Below are 27,867 nucleotides of genomic sequence, written 5' to 3'. Positions count from 1 at the left end.
CGAAGGCCAGTGAGAGCAGGACGAAGGCAGCTGAGACCCTCCCTGGCTTTAGATCCCCCCTGCAGCGGGCGCACAATCAGTACGGCGTTCTCAGGGGCTACCTTCATTTTTCACACGTTCCCATCTCCGGTGTGTCGTGTCCAGTCCACCTCCCCTGATGGCAAAGTGCCATGGACCCGAAGCTCACGGGAACCGTCTTTTGGCCAAGACTTGGTTCCTTTGCTGTGGTTCATTCTCACCAAGGAGACCTGGGCCGGGGAGGGAGACAGAATCGGGCTGCACGACAAGCACCCACCGCCTCTTCGATCTGCCGCTTGTACACCTTCAGCTTGTTCTGCAGCTTCTCGACCAGCTCCTGCATGCGCTGGTTGGTCTTGTGGTCCTCCTCCGTCTGGAAGACCAGCTCTTTGAGGCGCCGCTCATTCTTCCGCAGCGTCTTGACTGTTTCCACGTGCTGCTTCTGCTTGCCGTCCAGCTCTGTCTCCAGTTCCTTGATCTGAGGGAGGAGGCGAGCCATGTTGCGGGGGGAACACAGGTTTTGAACTTCGGGGCTCAGGGGCCTTGGGCAGGGGTCTCATGGCTGCAGTGAGACCCAGAGGTGAGCCCTGCCCAGGAGGGGATGGTGGGCGCTGCCTTCCACGGGCTGGGCTTGTGGGAGGGTCACTTCCCCTGAGCCTCAAGTTTCCTCCTCTGGGAAATGGGGGGAGGTGGGGGTTGGACAAGGTGACTGGACCCCCTGGGCCCTTCCAGCTCTGACACCTCATGAGGGAAAGACGGAGGACTGTGTTACATAAGTAATGAGAGAGAAATAACATTGGAAACAGGGACTGGGAACAGAGTCCAGAGACACAGGACGAATATTGGGAATCACTCTGCTTGGGGGCTGTGGACAGTCTGGGGGGAAGGTGACAGGGACAGGAGACCTTTGTATAAACAAATTGGAGCCCTAATTCCTTATCAAACACTGAGCACTGTTCTTGAGAAAAAAATACCCCTCCTCTCTCTGCCCGTTCCCTCTCCTGGTTCAGCTGGCTGCTGCCCTCACCCTGGCTTCCAGCTTCATGATCGTGCGTTTCCCTCCCTTCAGAGCCAGCTGCGCGGCCTCCTCCACCTTGGCCTGCAGGTCTTTGATGGTGACCTCGTAGTTCTTGATCTTCTCCAGGTGCATGCAGTGGTCCTGCTCCCGAGAGAGTTCCTCCGCCATGCGGGTGGCCTGCGGGAGGGACAGGGCGAGCTGGAGCGGGGCTCCCATCCAGGCTCCCCTGTCTTTGAGAGACAGAGACCTGGTCTCCCGGCCTCTGGGACACCAGGTGGGGGACAAGAGGACCCTGGCTGATATGCTGCTAGGGTTTGGTGGAGGGACTAGCCCACGCTCCCATGTGCCTGAGTGACATGCACTCAGAACCAGGCCTCCCCAGGACACTGCCAAGGGCCAGGCACAGAGGGCAGGAAAAGCACACATCTGCAGTCGGAGGTCCGAGGTCACCTCACTCGGTCTTGCATTCCTTCTAGACATTCATGGAGGGTCTGCAGTGTGCCTGGTACCAGTCTGTGCTCTTGGGACACAGCACCAAATAAGAGCCACACTGTTCCTGAGCTCCTGGCATTTCCATCAAGGGTAAGGAGCTTGACAATAAACTCTGTATCCCTCGTCTTTGCCGTGGGACATGTTGAGTATCCACCACTGAGCACCCAGAGGATACTGGGGTGAAAACGCTTGGTGGCCCATCTTGCTGACATCCAGCCCCAAGACCCTGGGGCACGAAACCCCTCCTTTCACTAGCCCTCCCCTCATGGCTGGTTTAATGCGACTCCTTTGCCCAAATGCTGCTCAGATGAGCCCACTTCCACAGCTCCTTCCGTCTGCGTCCCCAGGCCTCACGCTTTCATCTCATGATCAGGCAGATCTTCTAATTATTCTTTACTTCCTGGGTTTGGCCTTTCAGAAAATCCTCAGGACTCCTCAGAGCAGGGACTGGACCCCACAGTGACCCATGATGGGAGGAGGCAGCCTTCCCTGCCTGGGGGCACCTGGTCCTCAGCCGGGGGCCTGGCAAGGGGTGCCCAGGCCCCTCCTGGTCACAGCGGGCGGCGCACACACTTACGTCTGTCGTGGCTTTCTTGGCCCTCTCGTCGGCCGAGCGGAACTCACTGATGAGCTCCTCGTGCTCGTAGGAGATGCGCTGGACATCCGACTCCAGCTTGCGCTTGACCCCGAGGAGGCTTTGGTTCTGGAGGAGGAAATGAAGACGTCGCCATGAGCCAGGAATCTGCAGAGCCCTTCCCAGGTCCAGGGAAAGCGGCCCTCTCCCCAGACATGCCGACCAGAGCCCCCAGCAGGAAATGGCCCTGGACCCTCTGCTCAGGGTGGAGGTCTCTCCCCTGCATCCTCCTCTGGGTTTTAGAGCAGAGCTCACATCACAAGGAGCCCAGGAATAACATCATTTAGCTCTATTAACAATCCTGAACTTGGAGCCAGGAAGACCCAAGTTCAAGTCCTAGGACTCCTGCCCGTGTGCACAAATGTTTTACCTCTAGGATTAGCTTTTTATCTCTGAATGGGGTTGTAATCCCTACATGTCCCATGTACAGTTTTTTCTTTTGGGGAATTCCCACGAGAAGATGAGTAAGAATGAAGCCCTGCTGGTAGAGGGCTGCAGTACTGGGGTCGCCACTGGCAGCACACGGGGTCTGTGTCGCCATGGATGAGCCGCCCAACGCTCTGGGCCACGGTTTTTCATTTGTGCAATGAATATCAGACTTCAGACTATTCTGGATCCCTTCCAGTTCTGAAGTTCTATCTTTAGTGTGCTGTGGGGTAATGGTGGTCCTTAAAAATTGACTAAATCATCAGAATGTCTTGTGAGGTGTTTCTAAGAGTTTAGATTCCTGGGGGTCCCACCACAGACCCACTGGATCAGAATCTCCAGGGGGAAGTCTGGGAGTCTGTCTTGAAAAGTTCTGCAGGGAAAAATGATTAAGACGGTACTTTTTAGTTTTTTTTTGTTTGTTTGTTTTCTTTTTAGGGCTGCACCCGCAGCATATTCCCAGGCTAGGGGTTGAATTGGAGCTGTAGCTGCTGACCAACGCCACAGTCACAGCAATGCCAGGTCCTAGCTGAATCTGTGACCTACACCGCAGCTTGTGGCAACGCCAGCCCCTTAACCCACTGGGAGAGGCCAGGGATTGAACCTGCATCCTTATGGGTACTAGTTGGGTTTGTTACTGGTGAGCCATAATGGGAACTCCTCTTTTGTTTTATTTTATTTTTTTTTTGGCCACACCTGTGGCATGTGGAAGTTCCTGGGCCAGTGATTGAACTTGCGCCCCAGTGACCCGAGCCACAGCAGTGACAACACCAGATCCTTAACTATTAGGCCTCCGGGGTTAGTGGTTCCCCACAAGGGAACTCCCTTGCTTTTTTTTTTTTAAACCATAGCAAAAGGAAAGCAGGGAGTTCCCTGGTGGTTGAATGGTTAGGACTTGATGCTTTCACTGCTGTGGCCCAAGTTCAGTCCTTCGTCTGGGAACTGAGATCCCACATCAAGCCGAGGGGAAAAACAGAGAAAGCTCTAGGTGAGTCCTGAGGATCTGCTGAGAGGGGACGCCACCTACCCCTGAGTATTGAGGGGAGCCCACGAGGCTTGGGCACTGCCCCAGCCCCACCGCAGCACCCCGAGTGGGAGTCCACACGGCTCAGCCAGGAGCTGCCCCGGTACCTGGACGTTGAGCTCGTTGTGCCGCTCGGTGACCTCCACCACCTCCTGCTGCAGCAGCTTGCGCGAGCGCTCGCTGCCCTCCAGGGCTGAGTGCACCTCCTCCAGCTCCGTCTGCAGCAGGCTCAGGCGCCGCTCCTGCAGGTTGTACTGCTCCCGCAGCTCCTCGTGCTGCCGGGCGTCCTTGTCCCTCTGGATCTGCAGGTCCTGGGTTGGGCAAGAGGACCCGGCCTGAGCCCCACCTCTCACAGCCTGGGCAGTCTCCAGGCCCGAGTGTGACCTGACCTTCCTGGTGGGGAGGTGGAGGCTGCAGGGGAAGGTGGTGCAAAGCATGGCCCTGCCCTTGGGGAGGTCAGGGGCTGGGCGATGCAGGGCCCGGCTGTCCGGAGGATCTGTGCAGCCTGGTCAGCACAAGGTCAAGGCTTTCTTGATGACGAGCACCTGGTGTTTCTAGCAGGGCCTTCCCCGAGGAGGAGGCCTTCCTCAGTGACCACGGACAGCTACACCCCTACTGGCGAATTCCCCCCTCCCTACACTCGTCTCATTTTTTCTCCATAGCCCTTCTCAGCATTTTTAATACCACAGTTTTGTTTATTTGTTGCTTATTATCTATCTGCAGGGATGTTTGTTTTTTTGCTCTTTTTTTTTTTTTTTGCTTTTGTTTGCTTTTTTAGGGTTGCACCCATGGCATATGGAGGTTCCCAGGCTAGGAGCCAAATCTGAGCTACAGCTGCCAGCCTACACCACAGCTCAGAGCAACACCGGATCCTTAGCCCACTGATCGAGGCCAGGGATCGAACCCACAACCTCATGGTTCCTAGACGAATTCGTTTCCACTGCACCACGGCGGGAACTCCAATGTTTGTTTTATCCATTCCTGTACCCCTAGCACCTGATACAGTGCCGGACAGGGCAGGTCTCCAGCAAACACGTGTGGAATGCATGGATCCAGCCCTGCGTGTGCTGCAGACCAGGCTGGAGACAGATGGAGATAAAGCAGAACTTCCACTCTGTTTAAGGGAGTGGTGGGTACATGAGTGTGTTATGTTCTTTATTTTTTTTTTTTAATGTCTGAAATCATTCCTAAAGAGTCATAAGTTATTTTGAAAAGCAAGAGAGGCCCAACTTCCTGTTTCCCTCCTTCTCTCTTTCCATTAGTCCAGGATATGGATTTTGGTCCCTGGGGCCTCTCGTGTATACAATCCCAATCCCTGGTCTGCTGATCCCTGGTCTGCCAGCCACCCCACATTCTTGCTCTCATGCTCTTATCCTGGTTGGACAGGCATGTCCTTAGCTCCTGGTGAGCCTGTGGGCCGAGGATGGCTGGCTTGGTAATTCGTTCTTCCTGCTCCCAGATGGCTACCTTGATTTGCTGTTGTAGCCTTTTCAGCGTCTTCACAAGCTCACTGTTGTTTTTGTTGGCATGGTCCAGCTGGATTTCCATCTCATTCAGGTCTGTTTCCATCTTGTTCTTGAGCCGAAGTGCCTCTGTCCGGCCCTTGGCCTCTGCCTCCAGGCTGGCCTGTAAGGACTCATTGGGCCGCTGGTGGTTTTTCCTGCAAGTCCAAGCAGAGGAGACCTTGGCATATGGGCCCACTGGTCCAGGTGTGTGAAACCTCCCTTTTGAGAGGTCTCAGCAACAGTGTGGTTGGGCCACCGTGTTGTGAGATTAAACTGTATCTCCCCTTCAAGCTTCCTGCTTTGGGAAAAGGAATGGAAAGTCAGTGCTTGCCGTGTGTCTTTGTGACCTCAATTTATTTAATATGGAAAACTGCCCCGCAAGGCAACGGAGGCTCCAACATAATGAAAAACATGTCAGAGTTCCCGTCGTGGCTCAGTGGTTAACGAATCCGACCGGGAACCATGAGGTTGCGGGTTTGATCCCTGCCCTCGCTCAGTGGGTTAAAGATCCGGCATTGCCGTGAGCTGTGGTGTGGGTTGCAGATGCAGCTCGGATCCCGCGTTGCTGCATCTCTGGTGTAGGCCGGTGGCTACAGCTCCGATTAGACCCCTAGCCTGGGAACCTCCATATGCCGTGGGAGTGGCCCAAGAAGTGGCAAAAAGATAAAACAAAAACAAAACCCCCAAAACATGTCAAAGGTCACCTATTTAGCCCACAATGGAGTCAGAATTCAAAGGATGCTAAGGCCCTTGTTTTTCTTCTTCACTATAAAATGTGAGCTTTGGCTATTCAAGTCAGAATATCTCTCTTCGAGGCAACAATCAAGGGACCAAAAAAAAAAAAAAAAAAAGATAAATTGGACTTCCTTAAAATTTCAAACTTTTGTGCTTCAAAGGATATTATCAATAAAATGAAAAGACAACCCACAGAATGGGAGAAAATATTTGCAAAGTATACATTTGATAAGGGTCTAGCTAGCATCCAGGATAAAGAAAGGTCTTTTACAATAAAAAATAAAGGTGTTCCCCCTGTGGTGCTCTGGGTTAAGGATCCAGTGTTGCTGCAGCTGTGGCATAGGTTGCAGCTGCTGCTCAGATTCGATCCCTGGCCCAGAAACTTCTATATGCCGCAGGTGTGGCCAAACAACAACAATAAAAAAGATAAATAATCCAGTTTTTAAAGTGGGAAAGGACTTGAATAGACATATCTCCAAACAAAATATACAAAGAGCTAGTAAGCCTGTCAAAGAAGCTCAGCATCATTTGCCGGGAGGGAGATGCGGTTCACACCCACCGGGATGCTGATAATCAAAGAGACAGATAAAGACAAAGGGGGAAGAAGACGACATGGAGAAATTGGAATCCTCATACACTGGGAGCACAAAACGATGCAACTGATGTGGAAAAGAATGTGGCATTTCTGCCAAAAGTTAAATACTGAGTTACCATAGGACCAGAAATTGAACTCCTGGATATATAGCTAAGAGAAATAGAAACATGTTCACCCAAAAACGTGTATAGAAATGTTCCCAGAGGCATTATTTATTCATGATAGCCAGAAGGCAGAACCAACTCAAATGTCCATCCCCTGATGAATAGCTAACAAAATGTGGTATATCCAAACAATGGAATATTATTCAGGAATACAAAAGAATGAAATATTGACTGACACATGCTCCAACATAAATGAAGTTTGAAAACATTATGGTAAGTGACGGAAGCCAGGCACAAAGTTATCGCATATTATGTAATTCCCTTTATATGAAATGTCTAGAATAAGCAAATCCAAAGAAACAAAGTAACTTAATTGTTGCCTAGGGCTGGTAGTGGGGGAGGTGAGGGGAAAGAAATGGGATATGACTGCCAAAGGATAAGGGTTTCCTTGAGGGGAGAGGTAGATGAAAATGTTCTAAAATTGTAGTGACTGGGGAGTTCCCGTCGTGGCGCAGTGGTTAACGAATCTGACTAGGAACCATGAGGTTGCGGGTTCGATCCCTGGCCTCACTCAGTGGGTTAAGGATCTGGTGTTGCCATGAGCTATGGTGTGGGTCGCAGACGCGGCTCGGATCCTGCGTTGCTGTGGCTGTGGCGTAGGCCGGTGGCTACAGCTCCGATGAGACCCTTAGCCTGGGAACCTCCATATGCCGCGGGAGCAGCCCAAAGAAATAGCAAAAAGACAAAAAATAAATAAATAAAATAAATTTTTAAAAAATTGTAGTGATTGGCTGCACAGCTAAAAACCATTGAGTCAACAAGTCAGTTCCTTTCCGTGGCGTGTTAGATGTTTTCTAAGGGCTCATGTTAGTAATAATGCGTATCTGTATGGCTTTTCAGATTAACATGTGCTCTCATATCTACAGTCTCATTTAATTTTCACGTCCCAGAGAGGTGATGAGGAAGCTCTCATTAGCCTAATATCTCAGATGGGATAATTGCACCTGTCTCACAGCCCCCCCACCTTGGTACATACAATTTACTGCCTTAACCGTTTTTGAATACAGCTCAGTGGTGTTCAATACATTCCTAATGTTGTGCTATCATTTCTACCATCCATCTCCAGAACTCTTTCCATCTCGTAAAACTGAAACTCTGCACCCATGAAGCAGTAACTCCCTCATTTCGAACCTCTCCCCACCCTATCAGCCCCTGGCAACCACTGTTTCTGATTTTGACAATTCTTCTAAGTATTCCGTATACATGGAATCATACAGTATTTGTCTTATTGTGACTGGCTTATTTCTCTCAGCATCCTGTCCTCAGGTTTCAACTATGTCGTAGCAGGTGTCAGAATTTCCTTCCTTTTTAAGGCGGAATACGATTCCATTGTATGCATAGCAAATACGGGAGAGGGTGTTGGTGGGCATGTAAGTTGGTGCAACCACTGTGGAGGACAGTATGGAGGATTCTCAAAAAACTAACGACAGAGTTGCCGTATCATTTAGGAATCCCACTCCTGGACATATATCTGGACAAAACTATAATTCGGAAAGATACATGCATCCTTCTGTTCACAGCAGCACTGTTTACAATAGCCAAGACATGGAAACAACCCAAATGTCCATCAATGGATGAATGGATAAAGAAGATGTGGTACACACATAAAATGGAGTATTACTCAGCCGTAAAAAGTACGAACTAATGCCATCTGCAACTACATGCATAAACCTAAAGATTATCATACTAAGCAAAGTCAGGAAGAGAAAGATCGATGCCACACAATATCACTTACACGTGGAATCTAAAATACGACACAGGCGAACTTATCTATGAAACAGACACAGACGCACAGACATAGAGAACAGACCTGTGGTTGCCAGGAGGGCGTGGAAACGAGGGAAGCTTGGATTGGGTTGGGACTAGCAGATGTAAAGCATTATATGTAGGATGGATAAACAACAAGATCCTACTGTATAGCACTGGGAACGATATGCAGTATCCTGAAATAAACCATAATGGAAAAGACTATGTAAAAGAAAAAAATTCCACATTTTGTTTATCCATTCATTCATCAGTGAACATTTGGGGTGCATCCACATTTAAGCTCTAAAATGCTGTACTGAACATGGGTCTATAAACACCTCTGAAAGCCCCGATTGTAATTCTCGTGGGTATATACTCAGAAGCAGAATTGTTGGATCCTGCCTATAGTAATTCCATTTCAAACTTTTTGAGGGGCCTCCATACTGTTTCCACAGCAGCTATACCATTTATCATTCCAACTAACAGTGCACAAGAGTTCCGGTTTCTCCACATCCTTGCCAACACTTGTTATTTTTCTGTTTATTGGATGCGAGTGACGTGGTATCTCATTGCAGTTTGGATTTGTACTTCCCCAGTGACTAATGATATTGAGCATCTTTCCATATGCTTATTGGCCATCTGTACAGCTTCTTTGGAGAAATGTCCATTCAAGTCTTTTACCCAATTTTTTTTTTTTTTTGTCTTTTTGCCTTTTCTAGGGCCACTCCCACGGCATATGGAGGTTCCCAGGCTAGGGGTCTCATCGGAGCTGTAGCTGCCGGCCTACACCACAGACACAGCAACGTGGGATCCAAGCCATGTCTGTGATCTACACCACAGCTCATGGCAACACCGGATTCTTAACCCACTGAGTGAGGCTAGGGATCGAACCCGCAACCTCATGGTTCCTAGTTGGATTCGCTAACCACTGAGACAGGACGGGAACTCTGCTGTACCCAATTTTGAGTTGAGTTATTTTCTCATGGGGTTTTTAGTTTATATACCAAAGTGCTATATTTTTAAGTATAAACCAGGAGTACCACATCAGTTTAAGGTACCATCATTATTCCCATTTTACAGATGAGCAAACAGGTTCAGGGAGGTTTGCCTAAATTGCTCAAGCTCACATGACTCATAGGTGGCAGAGACCCAGGCTTCTGGACTCTGCTCCATCATGCTACCTAAGGGGAGACACCCTTCCCGTAGGCCCCCTACCTCGTAGCTTCAAATTCCTCCTCTTTCTTGTGAATTCTCCGGTCGATGTCAGCTTTAACCTGAGCCAGTTCCAGCTGAATTCGAATCACCTTGCTCTCTTCAACCTGCAAGGAATATAAATGTTGGCCTTCCTGGCCCAGCAGGTATATGGTCCCTGGCCAAGGACTAGCCCCCAGGGTGATGACCACGTGGTTACCTCCAGGGAAGACTCGGCTTCCGCCAGGGCCACCTGGAGTTCTTCCTTCTCAATCTCCAACTTTTTCTTCATCTTCTGCAGCTCATGTATATACTCTGTCCTCCCTCACCCAGCTGATCAATCAGTTCCTTTATCTCCTCTGCAAGAGAAACATGCTTGTTAATAAGAAACATGAGGACTGCCAGCCTCCCGGGGGTCACAGCAGGTGACATGGCTCTTCCCCTATCTCCTCTCCCCTGCACCGGGAGCTGGTGGGGGAAACAGGCAGGGACCCTCAGCATCAGCATCCCCTCCTATCTTCTTGCCTCTCCTAGTTCAGGCAGCCTATATCTGGTCCAGCTCTTCCTCCCCAGTCTTTTTTCTTTTTCTTTCTTTCTTTCTTTTTCTTTTTTTTTTTTTTTTGTCTTTTTACCTTTTCTAGGGCTGCTCCCGCAGCATATGGAGGCTCCCAGGCTAGGGGTCTAATTGGAGCTGTAGCCACCGGCCTACGCCAGAGCCACAGCAACGTGGGATCCGAGCCATGTCTGCAACCCACACCACAGCTCGCAGCAACGCCGGGTCCCCAACCCACTGAGAAAGGCCAGGGATCGAACCCTCAACCTCGTGGTTCCTAGCCGGATTCGTTAACCACTGCGCCACGACGGGAACTCCATCCTCCCCACTCTTTAACCCCATCTTTTACTTGATGCCCAAGTCCTTCAGTACTTAGCCTTTTGAGATAAAGAAAGCAGAGGCCTTATACCTCAAACACTTGACTCCAGAGATTGTCTCCTCGAAGCAGAGAGCTCCCCTGGAAGGGACTCATAGGACCTTGGGCAGCTTTGGGGACAGTCGAGGTTCATCTGCAGCTACCCTCCATTGCAGGGACACTACATCAACCACCCCTGGGACGCAGATACAACCCTGAGGAGAAGGCAGGATGCGGCAACCCAGACTGAGGAGCCCCTCCACGGACTACGATTTCATGTCTGCCACTCAGCAGAAGAGGGACTTTTCAAGCAACATCCAAGAGAATGAAATCCCAGCCCGAGACGCCTGCGTGTAAGACATGCATCTGCACATATATCGTCTCCGTGTGACAGACGTAAGGCTCAGTATCTCACATCTACTGAGCCCTTCTTTGATGAGCTGCTCCGCTGAGTGAGGACTTGACACATTTTTGTCTTATTTCATTATTGCAACAGCCTTACCAGGAAAGCAGGGTTATTTCCCCATTTGACAGATAAGAAAGCTGAGGCACAGAAAGGCTAGGTCACTCACCCGCCCAAAGTCACACTGCTGCATGCCCAAGTGCTTCGCTAAAGCACCTGCTAGTCGACACCATTGATTGTGCACCTTCTACGCACTGGGTGTTCAGACCCATGACACGTGCAGGCAGAAGGGGACCTGGCAGTGTCCTCGTCCCTGCAGGCCGGGCTGCCTGCCCCCAGACTCACCCTGCAGAGTCTTGTTCTCCTTCTTCACCGACTCCAGGTGCTCCAGGGACTCCTCGTAGGCGGTCTTGATCTTGAAGCTCTCGGTCATGTACGTGCGGCACTCCTTCTGCGACGTGTCCACCTCCACCTGCAGCTCCTCACACTTCTGCTGCCACTCGGCCAGCATCTTGTCAAAGACCCGCTGCTTCTTGTCCAGGGCGGCGGCGGCGGCAGCGTTGGCCTGCAGCGAGGTGGGGCGGGTATCAGGGGCCTTGCCTTTCTTGCCCTCTCCTTGCTGTCTGCCCCCTCCCTTCCTGGCAACTCTGAGGACCACAGACGTCTTAGGAATTGGGATAGATTCCGACACGGACAGCCCGCGCACAGAACGGGGAGTCCAGAGGGAGTTACGGTCTGGGTCTAAAACTTCTACTTCTGGGTGTGTGACCTTGGCCGTCCACCTTGTCTTCCCAGGCAAGGATTTTCTCGGGTGGACAATGAGGGAGCTGGGCCTCAGTGGTCCTCTGAGATCTGTGACTTCACTTAACTCTCCATGACGAATTCCTCTATAATACACTCATATATGTTGTACAGGAGGTGGGTGGGATATTATTTTTCTGGCAAATCAATCCTGATTATCCTTAGGCATTATTTTGCATAGCCCTTCCATCTTCCTCATTATTCCCCAGCAACCATGTTTTTGCTGCGGTGCAATATTCGATGTAAATTTCTGCTCTTTTCTTAATTTGGGGGGTGGGGAACAAAACCTAGTTGGGGTTTTAGGACTTTTTTTCCGGAGCCTCTTACACGGCTCTGACCTTATCTGGATCAAGTGGTGTGTTCCAGGGGAAATCTTATTTCATCCTGCCAGAGACTGGCAAAGAAGTGTGAATCAGAGATGCACAAAGGATTATGTGGTCACAAAAAGTGTGTGGGACATGGGTTGCATGAGAGGAAGGGGAACAGGGGCAGTAGGTTCCAGGACTTCCTGGGGCTGAGTTTTATCTTCGTCATGGACCTATTTATTTATTTTTGTTGTTGTTGTTGTTGTTTTAACTGAAATATAGTTGATTTAACAATGTTGAGATAATTTCTACTCTATAGCAAGGTAATTCAGTTATATATATATTCAAAATACTCTTTCCCACTAGAGTTGATCCCAGGACACTGAATGTGGTTCTGTATGCTGCACAGTAGCATCTTGCCAGTCAACCCCTGCACGTGTCACGGGCCTGTTTAAATAGTGGCTGCTTGAGTGTGAAGCTCTCCGAATCATGAGCATATAGACATGTTCCAGCAGAAGCGCATGTCTAGTGGGCCTGAGTGTTTTACCCTCCTGGCCACCTGTTGCTTCCTGCGGACCTGACATGTGACAGTCCCATCCAGCTGCCCGTGGGCCCTTGGACCTGGCATGTAAGCAGCCTTGGAAGGTTTGCCCCTCTGACCTTCTCCAAGTCAAGGGTGAGGTCCCCCACTTCTGCCTGGAGTCTCTGTTTATTTTTCTCGAGGGAGGCGGCCCGGGCCTGGGCCGTTTCTGCTGCCTCTTCTGCTTCCTGGAGCCTGGCGGCTAGTTTCCGCCTGTGAATGAGGGCAAGAAGGGCCATCAAGGAAACATAGGAGCCCACGGGCAGGGAGGCCGGTGTGGCACTGAGCTCTGGTGTCACCGTGAGAAAGATGCAGGCAACGGGGGTGGGGGGGGTGTTTAGAGCAGGGCAGCCCCTGTCCAGTCGTCCACTCAACAAACAGGGACTGGTTCTGCTCTGGCATTAACAGGTCTCGCTCTAGGCATTAGGGAAACATCAGTGAATAAAAACAGACCAAGAGCCCCGCTCTTGTGAATTTCTGTTCTAGAAGGGGGACGATACACAACAAAAATGACGTCAGTGCTACAGAAAAATAAAGCCGAGAGGGGCATGCGTGGAAAGGCAGGGACCCTGTGGGTGTCTGGGGAAGGGGTTCCGGGCAGAGACGGGGGAAGGTTTGAAATTTAGGTTTAGCCCAGAAGGAGAGCCTGGGGTGGGACCAGGCGGCCCTGGAAGCTCTCCGTAGACAACAGGCAAGAGCTGGAGGGCAGGAGGCGGTGCTGCAGGAAGGCAGGTGGAGGCTCAGTGTATGAAGAGGTCCAGATGAAGGCTGTTGTCGGCTGGAAGGCCCACGCTTACTGCCCTCACCGCAGATTCCAGAGGATGGCAGGCACCAGCGAGCAGGCTGGGGTCCCCTCCCTGCCTGGCACAGGAGGCTCACACACAGGCCTTCCCTGGGTGCCTGGGCCCACGGGCACCCACGCCAGCTCCTTCTTGTGCAAGAGGGCAGCTCAGAGATGTGTTCACATGTCCGCTCCTATTTCCTCAGGCCTGTCAAACACCGCGTTTGTGTCTCTGGTTTGTGAAGGAGGAAGAAGGCTCCAAGGACTCGAGGGCGTTGACCACAGAGCTGGGGACCTGGCCGAGGGGGGCCCCTCCCCGGAGTGCGGCCTGGGTCCTCCCAGCATCTCCAAGGGGCCCTGCCCCAGACCCACCAGGCCTGTGGAAGCTTCCTGAGCACATCTGGGCAGAGGATGTAGGTAAGAGAGCCCTTGAAGACGGGAGCTGAAGGCGGCGGGGCACGCAGTGGGCTCCTCCGTTCAGACACTCGTCCCCCCTTCTCCTGGGCAGGACCCCGGCCTCAGAGGAGACTGAGCTCAGACCTTGTCGCCCGCCTGCGCACCTGCTGCTTCCTGGGCACAGAGTGATGCTCACTTGGTCTCCTCCAGCTCCTCCATCCTCTGGATGGCACCCGTCTCATACTTGGTCTTGAGTTTGGACACAAGGCGCTGCAGCTCCGACTTGCCGCCCCTGCTCCTCCTCCAGCTGCTCCTTGATCAGGTCCAGGTCATGCTTGGTGTTGGCGAGACTCCCCACGGCCGCGCTGCGGGACTGCGGGGACCAGACGGGCCTGTCAGAGGCCCCACGGCCAGGAGGACTTAGAGACTCGTGGTGTCAATCAACAGTATCAGGTAAGTGAGTAAAGCAGCAGGTAAAGGGGGGGAGAGACCCAGGAGTCTACAATCCAAGCCATCAGGCTTTAATTCTCCCTAATTTCTTCCAGCGGTTGTCCGCAGGGATACGCTGTTTCCTTAATTTCATTTAGTTGCATGCCTGCACGCAGCAAACTCTGGTTTCGCAGGTAACGTTCTCCCTTGCTGTGGAATAATCACGTATTCTTCGCATCCCTTCTACATCTTCATAACGTGTCACCTTCCTCGAGGAGGCAGCTCTGTCCCCCTCCCCCGCCCCAAACCAACCTTGGACTCTTCATCCAGCTGCCTCTTGTAATCGTCCACCTGCGACGTCAGTGATGTCTTTATCCGCAGGATTTGATTGAGGCGGCTCTGGGATTCTTCCTGTTCCTGGCTCAGTTCACTGTTTTCAGCTGGGTGAGGAGGGAAGGGAAGAAGCATTAGGTGGAGAACTGGCTCCCAGCCAGAACCTAAGCCTCGCTCCCAAAGTACCCATCACTATGGCGGCGTGGCCCGCTGAGCTGGAATGGGGCGCATGGAGACCACCCCATCAGCTGCCCAAGTGACATGGGCCCCCGGAGGGGACAAGTGCCCAAGGGTCGCCAACATTGACGTAACTCGCGTGGGATAAGCAGCTTCAGATAACAAAGCCCCAGCCCCTGGCAGGAGGTACAGCAAAGACTTTTGGAGAAAACAGTGTTTGCTTGAAAAGTGCATTTGTCACAGTCCCAGAGCCTACACTCCTGTCATTTGGGGACCCATTGGAAGGGCCAGAGGCCAGCAAGAGGAGGTGTCTGAGCCGGAGAGAACGAGCCAGGGTTTCTGGTTCTGCTCCGAGAGTCTTCAGTTTTGTGTCCATGGGCAAGTCACTTCATCTCTCTGAGTTTCACTTTTCTTATCCATCAAGTGGGGATACTGATGTTTAAAAGTAGTCAGGGTGTGGGAAATAAGGCCACAGGATGCCTGTAGGTTCTGTGGTGTCAAACCGGAGCGCTGTCTAAGTTCCTGCCTGAGGAGTGTTCGCTTCTCCAGGGAAATGCACCTTTGCTTGACTTGTGTTACCCCAGAGTTCCTGTTGTGGCACAGCGGAAACGAATCCAACTAGTATCCATGAAGATGTGGGTTCCGTCCCTGGCCTCGCTCAGTGGGTCACTGATCTGGCGTTGCCATGAGCTGTGCTGTAGGTTGCAGACGCAGCTCGGATCCCGCCTGGCTGTGGCTGTGGCTGGCAGCAGTAGCTCCGATGGGACACCTAGCCTGGGAACTTCCATATGCCACGAGTGCAGCCTTAAAAAGCAAAAAAAAAAAAAAAAAAGGTTTACCCCTGTTTAGAGCTCAGCCTCTGTGAAGCTAGATGTTAACTTGCATATCGATGAGCTGTGCATTATTTTTGACCTAAGGATGCAAAGAATTTCTTCTGGTAGAAAAAGCCCCAAATCCAACCTCGAGGTTGCAGTATTGTTGTCCCGTAGGCCACACGGGCCAGTCTGGCATCTAACTTAGCCGTTACTTTCCCGACTGGGTGTATAAATCTCCAGATCTCCAGCCCTCAGATGCTTTTCAAAGGCTGCGTTACCATTGCCTGGTTCCCTCATTAGTGACACAGGTTCGCTGGTTAGTATGCAGGTCAGGTTTTAACGTGTTGGAAAATCCCATTTTGTCAGTATTGCTGCCCCTGCTGCTGATCTCCTGGGGGGGATTGAAAGCACCGATGTGAAAATGTTTCGACTAGTGTGCCCTCTTTCGCCCTGGCAAGGTGTTACGGGCGGTACTCAGAGGGTGAAAGAAATCTCCTTGTCTCATCCCAGGGGATGTGCATTTTCCAAGGTCAGGGAAGCTCTGGGAGGGGCCTAGGTGCCTTTTCACTTTCCTTCAGGATCCCTGCTCCATTCCCTGCTCTGTCCCTTAGGAAGCAGGAAGCTGCGGAGAGGGGCGGGCTCACGGGGGGGGCAGGCTCACCTCGGAGGCGGGTCCTGATGGCATTGATCTCCGCCTGCTTCCACTCCAGCTCAGCCACCTTGGCGTTGGCTTCTGATAAGTTATCTTCCAGCATTCGGACGTGGGCCTCAGCATTCATCTGCTCAGGGAGGACCAACCCACTGAGGAAATGGGAGGCCGGGGCCAGGCCCTCCCTGCTTCCCACCTGGGTTCCCCTAGTGCAGCCTCCCAGGCCACCTGCCTCATCCTTCCAGAAGTCTCTGTCTCAGGAACCCCCAGTGGCTCACCATTTTCTATCAACATAAAGCCAGAGCCTTTGGGTCGGCCCACAGCCCCTCCGTTCCGGACCCCTGCTGACCTTGCCCGATAAGAAAACGCCAGTGTCAGGGCAGGAGTCTGCAGATGAAACAGGAACTCCGAAGATGCCTTGCGAGTGTCTGAAGCTGGGAGACGCCCGTTGGCTGGGACCTGGACCCCGGAAGCAGCATCTCTGCCCACCTTTGGAGCTTCCCCCTTCCCTGTGTCCCTAGATGGCTCTTCCTGTGGCAGGTGCTGGATAAACGCATGCTGAGCGGCTAACTTAATTTTCTCGCTTGCCGTGTATCAATTTGTCATTGTGGCAATGACTGCCCTTATCTCGCCTCTCCTACCGTGTCTCCAGCTCCTCGAGGGGACAGTCACACCAATGTCCTGATAAGAATAGCTCACATTTATGGAGCTTTGCTTCTGTGCCAGGGGTTGTCGTAGCCCTAACAAGAGCGCTCTGAGGTAGGGATTGTTGTTGTCCCACTCTACAGATGGAGAAACAGAGGCACGATTGGCTTAGGCACCTTGGCCAAGGTTAAACCCCCAGCCAGCAGTGTCTCTGCCAGGTCCCTCTCGCTTCCCTTGCTTCCCTTCACAGTATCTAGAATGTGTCTTGGGCCCTCCTTGCTTGGGGCTCAGGGGCTATTCCGGAAGGCTCTGCGGGGGTGTCCCCTCCCCTTGGATTCTGCACGGTCTCCACGCTGGCGCTGAGGTCGTCGATCTTGGCCTTCATAACCTGCTTGTCCTCCAGCTTGGACTTGACCCTCTGCAGGTTCTCCAAGTGCTCGGTCAGCTCAGCCATGGAGTCTGTATGCTTCTTGCGCAGCGTGGAGGCCGCCGCCTCGCTCTGCAGGGCCACCTCCTCCAGCTCCCGTCACAGCTTCAGCAGCTCGGCCTCCCGCTTGCGGTTCTGCTTGATCTGGGGAGAGCAGAAGCAGGGCTTACGGGCTGGCCGCCTGGATGCCGCCACCTGCTCTGTGGTCCCCTGGCCTTCCCACACCCCACAAGGGGATGTCCTGACTGAAAGGCCGGTCCTACAGGGTATTAAACGCCTTGTCTATTCCTGTGGCTTTGACATCTGAGGCTTTGCCACCCAGGAAGGACGGTCCCTCCAGGGTTAGCTGATTTCTAGAGATGGCACACAACCTGATTTCAAATGCAAACCAACCAGTCTAGAGCCTACACCCCAATCCCCTACCCTGTGGAGCCCTCACACTCTCAGCCACTATCCACCTGCCCTCGTCACCCCAGGGGTGGATGCCGGGCACCTAGGGGCAGCTCCTGGGTCCCGGAGCCACTGAAATTGTCTAAACCAGCTGATCCTAAATCTGCTTCTTCTGCCTCACCCCTTCCTTCCTCGGAAACCACAATAAAGGTGCTTAGCTACAGCCCCCCTCCCTCTGCCTCTGGACTGCCCTGGTGCCTCCCCCGTGACCCTTGTGGGGCCGCCCTTCTTCTTGGGAATGTAACAAACTCTCTCCAATGGCAGTCCTCTCCCGCTCTCGCTGCTTCTCAAACGTTCTTTTAATACACTGCATTCAGTCCAAATCCCTCTTCCAGTAACACCACCAAACCAACGAGCTCCTGAACAAAGTGGGGCCAAACCAGCCCCTCTCTTGCCTATTCTTCTTTTTTAAAAAATCTTTTTAGAGCTGCACCTGTGACATTCCGAAGTTCCCAGGCTAGGGACTGAATTGGAGCTGCAGCTGCTGGCCTATGCCACAGCCACAGCAACTCGGGATCCAAGCCGTGTCTGCAACCTACACCACAGCTTGTGGCAATGGCAATGGCGGATCCTTAACCCATTGAGTGAGGCCAGGGATCGAACCCTATCCTCATGGATACCATTCGGGTTCTTAACCCACTGAGCCACAATGGGAATTCCTTCTCTTGCCTGTTCTTTCTTATTAATTGGTTTCTCCTCAAGGTAGCCCTGGGGATTTAGCAAGAACTAACTGGTCTTTATCCCCCTGCTCATGGTCCAGCATTTTTCCTCCCTGCAGGCAGGCAGGAATTGGGGTTCCCGGGTACCTGAGCAGACGTGGCTCCCCCAGCCTCTTCCAGCCTGTCACTGAGGTCCTCAAGGTCCCGGGACAGGTCACTGCGCTGTTTCTCCACCTGGAGGGAGATGAAATGAATGACATTGAACGTGGCCGTCCAAGAGCCCCTCTTTCTCTGGGACAGACTGATGACCACATCATGTCTGTGAGGCCGGGGGCCTGCACTTGGGGGGCCTGTGCCCTGCCTACCACTCCTCATGCTCAGCCAAGGGTGGTCTGTCCTCTTCCCTGCGCTGGGTGGGCCTTAGTGCCCATCCCGACCCCAGCCCAGCTTGGCCGAATCTGGAGCTGTTAGATTCATCTCCCATCAGCTTTCTGGCCTGGTCCCCTCTAGGCTCCCTGCCCTCAAGGCTCCGTCTGCTCTTGGCTCCTCCTCTCTCACCTCGTGCCTGTGCACATAGGTGCCATTTGGTTCTCTTTGCCTGGAAACTCCTTCCCACATCTGCCTGTTGAATTCCATCTTCAAGTCCTCGGCCTAACGTCACTGCCTCTCCTTGGACCACACCACAAAGAAGCATCTCGGCATCTCACATGGTCACTGATGTGCATGTGTAGCACAGGGCCTGGCACACTGTAGGTGCTCAAGAAGCAGCGAATCCCATCCTCCTCTCTCTAGGCTTCCTGAGCATGAGTTTCTGCCCAAGCTTGGAACGTGGCTGCACGGGGTCTTTCGACTCCCGCAGGGGGAGACGTAATTCACTTACCTTGGCCCTCATGGCCCTCTCAGCCTCCAGCTCTTCCTCCAGCTCCTCAATTCGGGCCTAGAGGCAGATCAACAGACCAGGGGGCTGTCTCTCTCCCGTGTGAAGTTAGAGAGCTACCCCTGGCCTTTTACAACGGAAAGGATGGAAGGCAGCTCAGCATATGAGGGGCGCTGTCCGAAGCAGAGGGGAGCAGGGCACAGAGGGTGTGTGCAGGGGTCCCGAGGCGGGAGGGAGGCTGGGGTGTGCGAGACCCCACAAGGGGCTGGCGGAGCTGTACAGAGTGTGGGGGGAACAGTGGGTGACAAGCTGGGAAGGAGCAGGGGCCAGAGTGTGCAGGGCCCTGTGGCCACTGTAAGGACTTCGAATGTACCCGGTGCCAGGTGGACATGGGTCAGTCTCCCAGGGCTCTGGAAGCAGCCGATCAGCCGATGTGAGCAAAGGCCCGGGTTCCCAGTCCATCCCCCTCCCTCCCCCTCCCCCTTGGCAACCACAGGTCTGTTCTCCAAGTTTCTTTTTTGCAGGGAGGGATTGGGAGTTTGGGGTTGGTAGATGCAAACTGTTGCATCTGGAGTGAATCAGCAGTGCGATCCTGCTGCACAGCACAGGGAACTCTATCCAATCATTTGCGACGGAGCCTGATGGAGGATAGTGTGAAAAAAAGAAGGTATGTGTATGTGTAACCGGGTCACTTTGCTGTACAGCAGACATTGACGGAACATTGTAAATCAACTATAATAAGAAAATTAAACAAAAAAGGCCTGGGCTGGTCTCCCCTGTCCCAACAGACCTGGATGTTCCTTGAGTTTCCGCTGCAGCGTGGAATTCAGAGACTGCTCGTCCTCATATTTAGAGTTGACCGAACTGTTTCCATGTCTCTCCTGCAAGAGGATGGTTGACCTCCTGAGAAAATGCTAGATCAGCCAGCTGGTGCGGGAATGGAACTGGCGCTGCGGGGAGACCTTGGTCCTGCTGAGACCCACTGACTCTTGACCCCTGGCCTTCTCACCCTACAGATGAGACCGGTCGCCCTACAGAGCCCCAGAATCTGCTCCCCTGGCTTCTCGCTCACTCACTCACTGGTGCATTTATTCATTTGCCTCCTGTTTATCGAGTCCCTCCTCGTGCCAGACGTTGTCTGGGGTTCCAGGGACGCATCAGTGAACAAATCAGACAGAGGTCACTGCTTGGGCAGCTTACATTCTAGGGACTCCAGAAGCACACCACTGCTTGGCCTTTTTAGGGAAAACTTGCCTCAAAAGGCTGTGTCCTCCTGATGTGTGAGAACTAGGATGCCAGAGCCCCAGCAGGTGGGGAGCGGGGCAGGGACCTCCCCCCCAAAACGTGCTGAAGGGCACATTTATCTGCACGTGCCCCTCTTGGCCATCTGTGGTATTCTAGAACTGCCTTGGCAAGTATATGTCAAAGGTGCACTGTCCAAATTCTGCCTGACTCCTTATCTCTATCCCCTTGGCCTCTTACTCAGTTTCAGCTTATATGCGTGGACTATTACAGTAGCTCTCCAGCTTCCAGTTTTTCTTCACCGTGTCTGTCCTCCACGTTATTGCCAGGGTGATAGTGATAACACCCCCTCGACTGCTTGTGATTTTTTTGTGTGTGGTTGCCGTGTGCAGCGGCTTGATGTGGGATCTCAGTTTCCAAACCCGGAGCGGAACCCAAGCTGCAGTGGGGAAAGCACCGAGTCCTGACCACTAGACCACCAGGGAACTCCCTGCTTGTGATTTTTGGGATCCCGGTTTGTAGGTTTCTGCAAAGACGCCCTGCCCTCTGGGGCGGGTGCATTGCTTAGACGCAGTCTCCTTTCCAGCGCCCAACAGGTCCCGGGTGAGGCTAAGGAAAGCTCCCTGAGAGTTGGGAAGTGCCTTCTCTTCCCTTCCTCATCCTCCAAGCTGGGCACAGCTCCTGGCCCAGAGCAGACACAGGGGACATGCATTAATCACTCGTGAAGCCCTCGGCAAGTTCCTGGTGCCGGAAGTGCTAAGATGTTGCTAATACTGTGACGGGCCAAGTGAAAGATGGCATCTCACCACCTCCTCAAGATCCATCTCGGACCGCTCCATCTCGGTGAGGTTACGGATGGTCATCTTCAAGTCACTCTCGGCTTTCCGGCGAGCCTTTCCCACTTCCGCCCGGATTTTCTTTTCCTGTTCCCAGTTACCCTCCAGCTACAGAGACAAAAAAAAAAAAAAAAAGTGGCAATAGCGGAGGGGAGGTGTCTGAGCCCAGAACGCAGTAAAGAACCAGACCAGGCCTGGCTCCTTAGCTGTGGCATCAGAAAGGCCCTCACTTCCCAGGTCTCAGAATGTATCTGAGGCCCCTGTGCCCTAGGAAGAGGCCCTGGCTGTCGTGCTGTAAAGTTGGGCCCGGCGACGGGGTGTTACCTCGTGGATCTGGGTGCTGAGCTTGCTGTTGCTCTTGGTCAGGTGGTTCACCTTGTCCTCCTCAGCTTGCAGGTCGTCAAGGGTTTTCTGGAAGAAAAGATAAAAAACGTGTGTCCCACAAAGCAGGCAGGAGCAGCTGGGCAGAGCTGGTTCTCCGCCCCGACTTCCCAGCTGAGTTGCGGGGTCCTCAGGGATCGGGTACAGAGCACCTGCTCCTGGTGGTGGGTGAGGCCGGGGCAGACCCATCCCTCATCGGCCGCAGGTGGGCCCCCAGGCCTCAGTCGGGGGCTCTGGTTCTCCATGGGGCATGCAGGAAAGCTCTTGGGCTTCTAGCGGTCACAACAACTGGGGGCCTCACTGGCACTTTGTGGGTGCTTTCAGGGATGCTGGACATCTGACCTTGCTCTGGATGGTCAGCGCCGTGGAGCATAATTCTGCAGCCACACATTTGAGGTTCCATCCAGGCACTCGTGTAAGTAAATGACTCTTTATACTTTTCTGACCCTAGAACCCAGCTCCTCTTTCTGCTTTTTTTGCATTTAGTACACACTGCAGTTTTAAAAAAACGGTCTCCCATGAACACGGAGATATACTAGTTGTTGTTAAAATCTCCCTGAGAACCCGTCACCGTTTTGTAAAATCGCATGGCTGACAGCAGCTGCACTTTGCCACCAGAGTCACCGCCACCTCCTCCGGTCCCACCTACAGCCGTCAGAGACCCTCTTAGACCTGCCTGAGCTTTTACACTTTGACAGCCCCATTATTTATTAGAAATTATTCCATTCATTGTTCCTTTTCCACGGAAAGGCCCCTTACTGATTTTTCCCAAGTCATGTCTTCGTTACATTATTAGCGTTTTCAATCCAGGATGGGAAGAGGGCGTTCCGAAATACCGCTCATCTTCCTCATCCGTGGCTTCTCCAACGGCCGATTTACCTACGCGCTAAAACGTATTTGTAACCCCCACATCAGTACTTGTGCTGCTTCCGTGGTCATTCTCAGACCTGGGCGGGGTGGCGAGAGCTTTGAGTCCCTCTGGGGACACGTTCCCGGCTGAGGTCAGATCAGTGATGCTCTGACTTCTCGGTTCAGCCCAGATTACAAACAAGTGTCCTCTTCTCGGTCTATTGACGGCCGCATTTTTTCCATTTTGGTGTTTTGGGTTGGAGACTTCGCTGCTTACGCGGGCACCAGGCACAGTGCTGAGCGGCTGCCTGGTGTTCCTGGCGCAGGAAGGTGGTGCCGTGCTTTGCAGGGAGAATCTGTGTATTTACCATGTGCTCCATTCGGGCCTGAGAGAGAGGGGCTGTTGACTGGGAGTTCGGTCTTAAGTAATCAACAACATGTACCAGATAAGGTGTTTTTAAACAGAAACACACATAAAACAATAATGAGGAATTCCCACTGTGGCTTAGTGGTTAGCAAACCCATGAGGACACGGGTTTGATCCCTGGCCTCACTCAGTGGGTTAAGGATCTGGCGTTGCCGTGAGCTGTGGTGTAGGTTGAAGACTTGGCTCGGATCCTGTGTTGCTGTGGCTGTGGCTGTGGCTGGCGGCTACAGCTCGGATTAGACCCCTAGCCTGGGAACCTCGATATGCTGCAGGTGCAACCCTAAAAAGACAAAACAAAGACAAACAAATAAAAAAAAAAAAAACACAAGGTAATGTATTTATCACACCATGTGTTGTGTACCATTGGTCAGCGAAAACGCCGCCACCAGAGGCTCGCAGGAACCCAAGCCTGTGTTTCCCCGAGAGCAGAGCTTTAGTATTTTTGCTGATTCACTGACTTGCTACCTCGAGTAACGAGAACTGAGCGTATTTGCTCTGAGGCGGGGCTCTGGGTTTGCTCTGGTGCATCACAGTCTAAGGAGCGGTATTTGCAGAGGCAGCTGAGAGAGGCGCTTGGGAACAAGTTGTAGATTCATGATGTCAGCAAACATGGATGGGTGTCCACGGCCCGGTGCTGGGCCTCACTTGCTCGTGGGCCCTGGGCCAGAGGGGCCCCCGTGCCACCCTGGTGGGTGGTCAGAGTCGGCTGTGCCCTCCGGAGCCTGAAACAGCCAGGTGGGCCTCCCCATGACCTGGACAGCTTGCGCTTGTTTTTGCCTGGATGGATCAGGAGTCACTTTTTGCCTGGTTGGATCAGGAGTCACAGGGCACTTCCATAACCCACTCGGCTCCGCATGAGTGTGCCCGGACCTTCCCCGAGTGTGCCTGCCCCTTGCACTCAACGATATCATCACCTCACTTACAACAAACCTGCAAGGACAGCAGCCATTGACCGTGCCCGCTTCACTGACGGGGACGAGGGGATTTAGGGAGACTCTGCGGCTTCCCCATGGGCCCCCAGCTGAGGGGCAGCAAAGCCAGGATTTGAACCTGGGTCTCCGGTCTCTGAGCCCACCTGCTCCTCCAAGGGAGAAGCGGCGGGCACCCACCTGGTGCAGCTCCTCCAGGGCCCTCTTCTCCTTCTGGAGCTTGGCGATGGAGTCTTCTCGAAGTGAGAGGTCCCCAGTCAGGGTGCGGACCTTGTGATCCAGGGCCTGGAGGTGGGGGAAGGGAGAGAGAGAGTCCTTAAGGCTGGGAATACCGTTGGGGTGGGGGCGCGGGAGCCACTTGCTCCAAGATAGGGTCCGCAGCTTGGCTGCACCCCAGAGTCACCAGGGAGCCTGAGAAATGCCAGTGCCCGGGGCACAGCCCACCCAGCCAAGTCAGAATCTTTTTTTTTTTTTTTTTTTTTTTTTTTTTTTGCTTTTTAGCTATGGAGGTTCCCAGGCCGGGGGCTTCATTGGAGCTGCAGCTGCTGGCCTATGCCACAGCCACAGCAATGTGGGATTCGAGCCTTGTCTGCAACCTACACCTCAGCTCACAGCAACACTGGATTCTTAACTCGCTGAGGGAGGCCAGGGATCGAACCTGTGTCCTCATGGATACTAGTCAGGTTCTCAATCCACTGAACCACAACGGGAACTCCCCAAGTCAGAATCTTGGGGGCGAGGGGGCAGCAAAAACACTGGTCAGGGCTTGGCCACCCAAAGCCTGGTCCTCGGACATCAGCTGTGACATCGCCTGGGAGGGAGCTGGACATGTAGTCCCTCGGCCCCGCTGGACCTGCCGGCCCAGAGCCTGTGCCTTATGGAGGTCCCAGTGGTCTGTGTGTGCCTCAAAGCTGGAAAAGAACCGGTTTAGATAGCGTCCACCTTCTCCCGCTTAGGGACCCCACCCACTGAGAGATAGGAAGGGGTCTGGGGCCAAGGGCCAGCCAGATGGCATCGGGAGCCAGGGAGCTGCTTGGGGGAGCAGCAACTGCTTATTTGGGCAGCCAAAGGTGACCCCACCCTGCAAGAGGGTTGCCTCTTCTGGGAATGGGGGAGGGTGGACAGTGAGGCCGAGTGGGCAGCGGGCCAGGGAGACACCTGGGAATCCCAGGCACGAGGGGAGCCAGCCAGGCCTGGGTGTCCCCGCAACAGGAACAGCTCTCAGCCGCTTGGGTCAGCTGCTCTGTTCCGCAGGACTTTTGGCCACAAGGGGTGCATGATCCGTGTGCTGCCTCCGACACAGTAGCGCTCCCTACACGAGGCTACTGAGCCCTGGAAATGTGGCCAGGTCGACGCAGGACCCACGTTTGAAACAGCACTGAATGAAGTTAAAATAGTTATGTGTGGCTGGGTGGCTTGGGTCCAGGGCAGCACCGCCGGGGGGCTTCGGCTGTGCCCCTGCAGGGCGAGCCCTGCGGGTCCCCGGTCCTGAGAGGGGACTGGGCTGGGGCCCCAGGGCCTCCCCACCTGCTTCTCCTTCTCCGTCTTGGCCAGCGTGGTCTCCAGGCCCTCCAGGTCCCACCTGAGGTCACTCAGCTCCCCCTCCAGCTTGCGCTTGGTGGCGCTCAGCGAGGCCGTCGTGCCCTCCTCCTCCTCCAGCCGCTCCCGCGTGTCGGAGATCTGGCTCTCCAGCTCCATCTTGGCCTCATCATCTGGGTCAGGCGCTCCTCCGCGTCCATCAGGTTCTCCTGCTCCTGGGGGAGGCAAGAGCCTGGGTCAAAGGCAGGGTTCAGGCACCTGCAGGGAACCACCATGGTGGACAGGCCTCGGGCTCATGGACCCCAAACCCATGTGTCCTGGAGGTTGTGCGGGGGTGGTGGTGGGCCAGCTCCATGTCCATGTGACAAAGCGTCGACCAGGAGTGTGGTCCTCAGACCACCCGCAGCAGCAGCCCTGTGAGCCGTTTAGGATGCAAACTCTCAGGCCCCATCTGCGACCTGCTGCCTGCGAATCTGCACGTTAACGAGATCCCGGGCGATCAGAAGTGGTCTAGGAGAAGCCCAGGCCACTCAAGCAGGACACCTCTGTCAGTTCAGACGAGGCCCTCAACCCTGCTGACCAGGTGTGCCCAGGTTTCTATCCACCAGCAGGGAGGGAGACCTCCATCCAAATAACTCCCAGGGTTGACTTAGTCCGTCCGTGTTAACAAACCGTTTCCCATCCCCGGTTCCTCCCTGGCACACGCCTGAGGAGCAAGCCAGGCAGCTGTTGACTATACGCTTCGGTTTGGAGGTGGGGGAAGCGATATACAGAGGGAGGTGGGAGTTGTCACAAGTGCTGGGCAGTACGTGGCAGAGAAGCGACAACCGGAGTGTCCCCTGGGGTCTCCCCGAGATGGAGGTCAGCGTGTCAGACAGCCACAGGCCACAGAGTCAGAAGACCAGACCTGCTGGTTGGCTTTCGGTTCATAACTACTGAAATTCAGTTTTTTGTCTGCAAAATAAGGGAAATGATTGCCGTAACGCCTAAAGGGCTGGAGCCCATGAAGGCATGGAGCTTTGGGACATGGAAGATTCTTTTACCACTGTGGTCTCGCTTGGCCTCAGTCTCTCCAAACATCACATAAGGACCCCAGCCTGAGCAACTTCTCAGGGGTGTAGAGAGGATGTGGGGAGATGGATGTTAGAGACAGGCCCGGGGAAACGGTGGACAGGGCAGGCCTGACGCCCTGTCGGCAGAGAGGACCTGCTGTGTCCGAATCTGCATTTGGCTGAGGCAGAGCGGGAAGGACCGAGGTGGAATTAGACCTCCCGGGTCGTGGGTCTTCTACTGATGGGGTCTGTCAGATGGAGTTTTCTACCCTGAAGATGCACAAGAAAATCAGGCATCTAAAGGGGCGGGTGTCAAGGTCAAATCAGAGAAAGACCCTTGTGAACCAGAAGGGTCACGGCCGTGAACCCACTCATCACTGGGAGTCAGGCTGCCCATGGAAACCCTGTCATTTGATGTGCTGGCACTTGATGGGTGAGGGAAAGAAGGCAGAGGAAAGAGGGCAAGTTCCTGAGGTCCCTTGGCAGAGCCACACCCACTCCGGGGCGCTCCTCCCCCATCTTGGGGCCACCATGTCTGGACAGCCCTGTAGGCCCAGCATGGACTGTGTGTGAGCCAGCCTGCTGCTGGGGGCAAGCAGGAATTGGGTGGACACTTTGGGGTGCTTGGGTCAAAGGTGACATTGCAATGAAGGAAAGAGAAGGCAGGGATTTGCCTGTGGTCTGGAGGAACACGGAAGACCACCCTCCCTCCTCTGGGTCTGACCCTTGCCAAGGCCCCCAGCTCCCTCCCTGCCCCCAGGGGCCCCCTTACGGCCCGCAGCTGGATGGTGAGGTCATTCTTCTCCTGGCCGAGTGTGGCCGTCTTCTCCTCCAGCTCCTTGACCTTGCCTAGCAACTCCTGGGTCTTGGCCATAGCATTCCTGAGCTCCTCCTCCTTGGCCTTCATCTCCTCCTCTTGCCGAGCCACGTTCAGGAGTGGCTTGATCTGGGTGTTCAGGAACACCATACCGTGTTAGGGGAATGGGCTTTGCCGGGGGTAGGTGGTGGGCTGTGGGAGCTCTGCCTCCCACTGGCCCTCACACTCCCCCTGGGGAAGACATGAGCTCTTGTGGCAGCCGTGAGGTGGAGCCCCTTTCTGCAGATGCCATGCAGCATGTCCCAAAGCCGCCGCAGGGAAGGCTCATCCTTGCTTAGGACCCATCTTCAGGATGCTCTCTGATCCCGAGAGACGCTAAGGTGCATGTCTTCCTGCGCCCAGTGCTCACGTCTGATCTGTGTCACACGTGCACGGGGAGCCCTGGCCAGATTCGCAGTTCCAGTTTCCCTTTCTGCCTCGCTGCTCTCTCCGACTGTCTCTCTCTCTCCACCTCTGTATCAATGGATACGTGTTTCAGGAGGGCAAACACCATGAAAACGGGAGAAGGCATCGCCTTTCTGTGAGGATGTCAGCTTAACCCGTCGTGGGCAG

The 27,867-nt window shown here is 53.7% G+C and overlaps 2 protein-coding genes across 7 annotated transcripts in view; one reads left to right on the top strand and one right to left on the bottom strand.

The window, feature by feature from the left end:
• The window catches only part of KPNA7 (karyopherin subunit alpha 7), a 129,460-nt gene that overhangs the window by 18,329 nt on the left and 83,264 nt on the right, over window positions 1-27,867 (top strand). For 3 of the 6 annotated variants that reach the window (XM_085015435.1, XM_085015434.1, XM_085015433.1), the window contains exons 3-5: window positions 13,533-13,743; window positions 13,835-14,175; window positions 21,967-22,057. The gene's annotated coding sequence lies outside the window, so the exon portion shown is untranslated. Of the gene's footprint in view, window positions 1-10,632; window positions 10,810-12,331; window positions 12,594-13,532; window positions 13,744-13,834; window positions 14,176-21,966; window positions 22,058-27,867 lie in introns of all 6 variants that reach the window. The other 3 variants (XM_085015436.1, XM_085015437.1, XM_085015432.1) reach the window with 2 other exon arrangements.
• Window positions 1-27,867, bottom strand: part of MYH16 (myosin heavy chain 16) — a 48,941-nt gene that overhangs the window by 3,011 nt on the left and 18,063 nt on the right. The window contains 24 exon segments of the mRNA XM_085016574.1: window positions 296-496; window positions 1,046-1,213; window positions 2,106-2,231; window positions 3,720-3,923; window positions 5,080-5,272; window positions 9,573-9,676; window positions 9,769-9,858; window positions 9,861-9,907; window positions 11,205-11,424; window positions 12,626-12,758; window positions 13,919-14,013; window positions 14,015-14,095; window positions 14,464-14,591; window positions 16,138-16,257; window positions 17,101-17,341; window positions 18,454-18,540; window positions 19,187-19,245; window positions 19,977-20,047; window positions 21,206-21,369; window positions 21,586-21,672; window positions 24,028-24,132; window positions 25,375-25,550; window positions 25,553-25,601; window positions 27,211-27,384. Of these exon segments, the coding sequence (XP_084872700.1) occupies window positions 296-496; window positions 1,046-1,213; window positions 2,106-2,231; window positions 3,720-3,923; window positions 5,080-5,272; window positions 9,573-9,676; window positions 9,769-9,858; window positions 9,861-9,907; window positions 11,205-11,424; window positions 12,626-12,758; window positions 13,919-14,013; window positions 14,015-14,095; window positions 14,464-14,591; window positions 16,138-16,257; window positions 17,101-17,341; window positions 18,454-18,540; window positions 19,187-19,245; window positions 19,977-20,047; window positions 21,206-21,369; window positions 21,586-21,672; window positions 24,028-24,132; window positions 25,375-25,550; window positions 25,553-25,601; window positions 27,211-27,384 (3,123 nt within the window).

Source organism: Sus scrofa, chromosome 3, assembly GCF_054392235.1.
Source record: "Sus scrofa isolate SSC_HxYL_T2T_F1_AM1 chromosome 3, Sscrofa_HxYL_maternal_Yorkshire_Landrace_v2.0, whole genome shotgun sequence".
In the NCBI taxonomy this organism is placed as follows: domain Eukaryota; kingdom Metazoa; phylum Chordata; class Mammalia; order Artiodactyla; family Suidae; genus Sus; species Sus scrofa.
The sequence above is the reverse complement of the archived record's forward strand: the minus strand, read 5'-3'. Positions and strand labels throughout refer to the sequence as shown.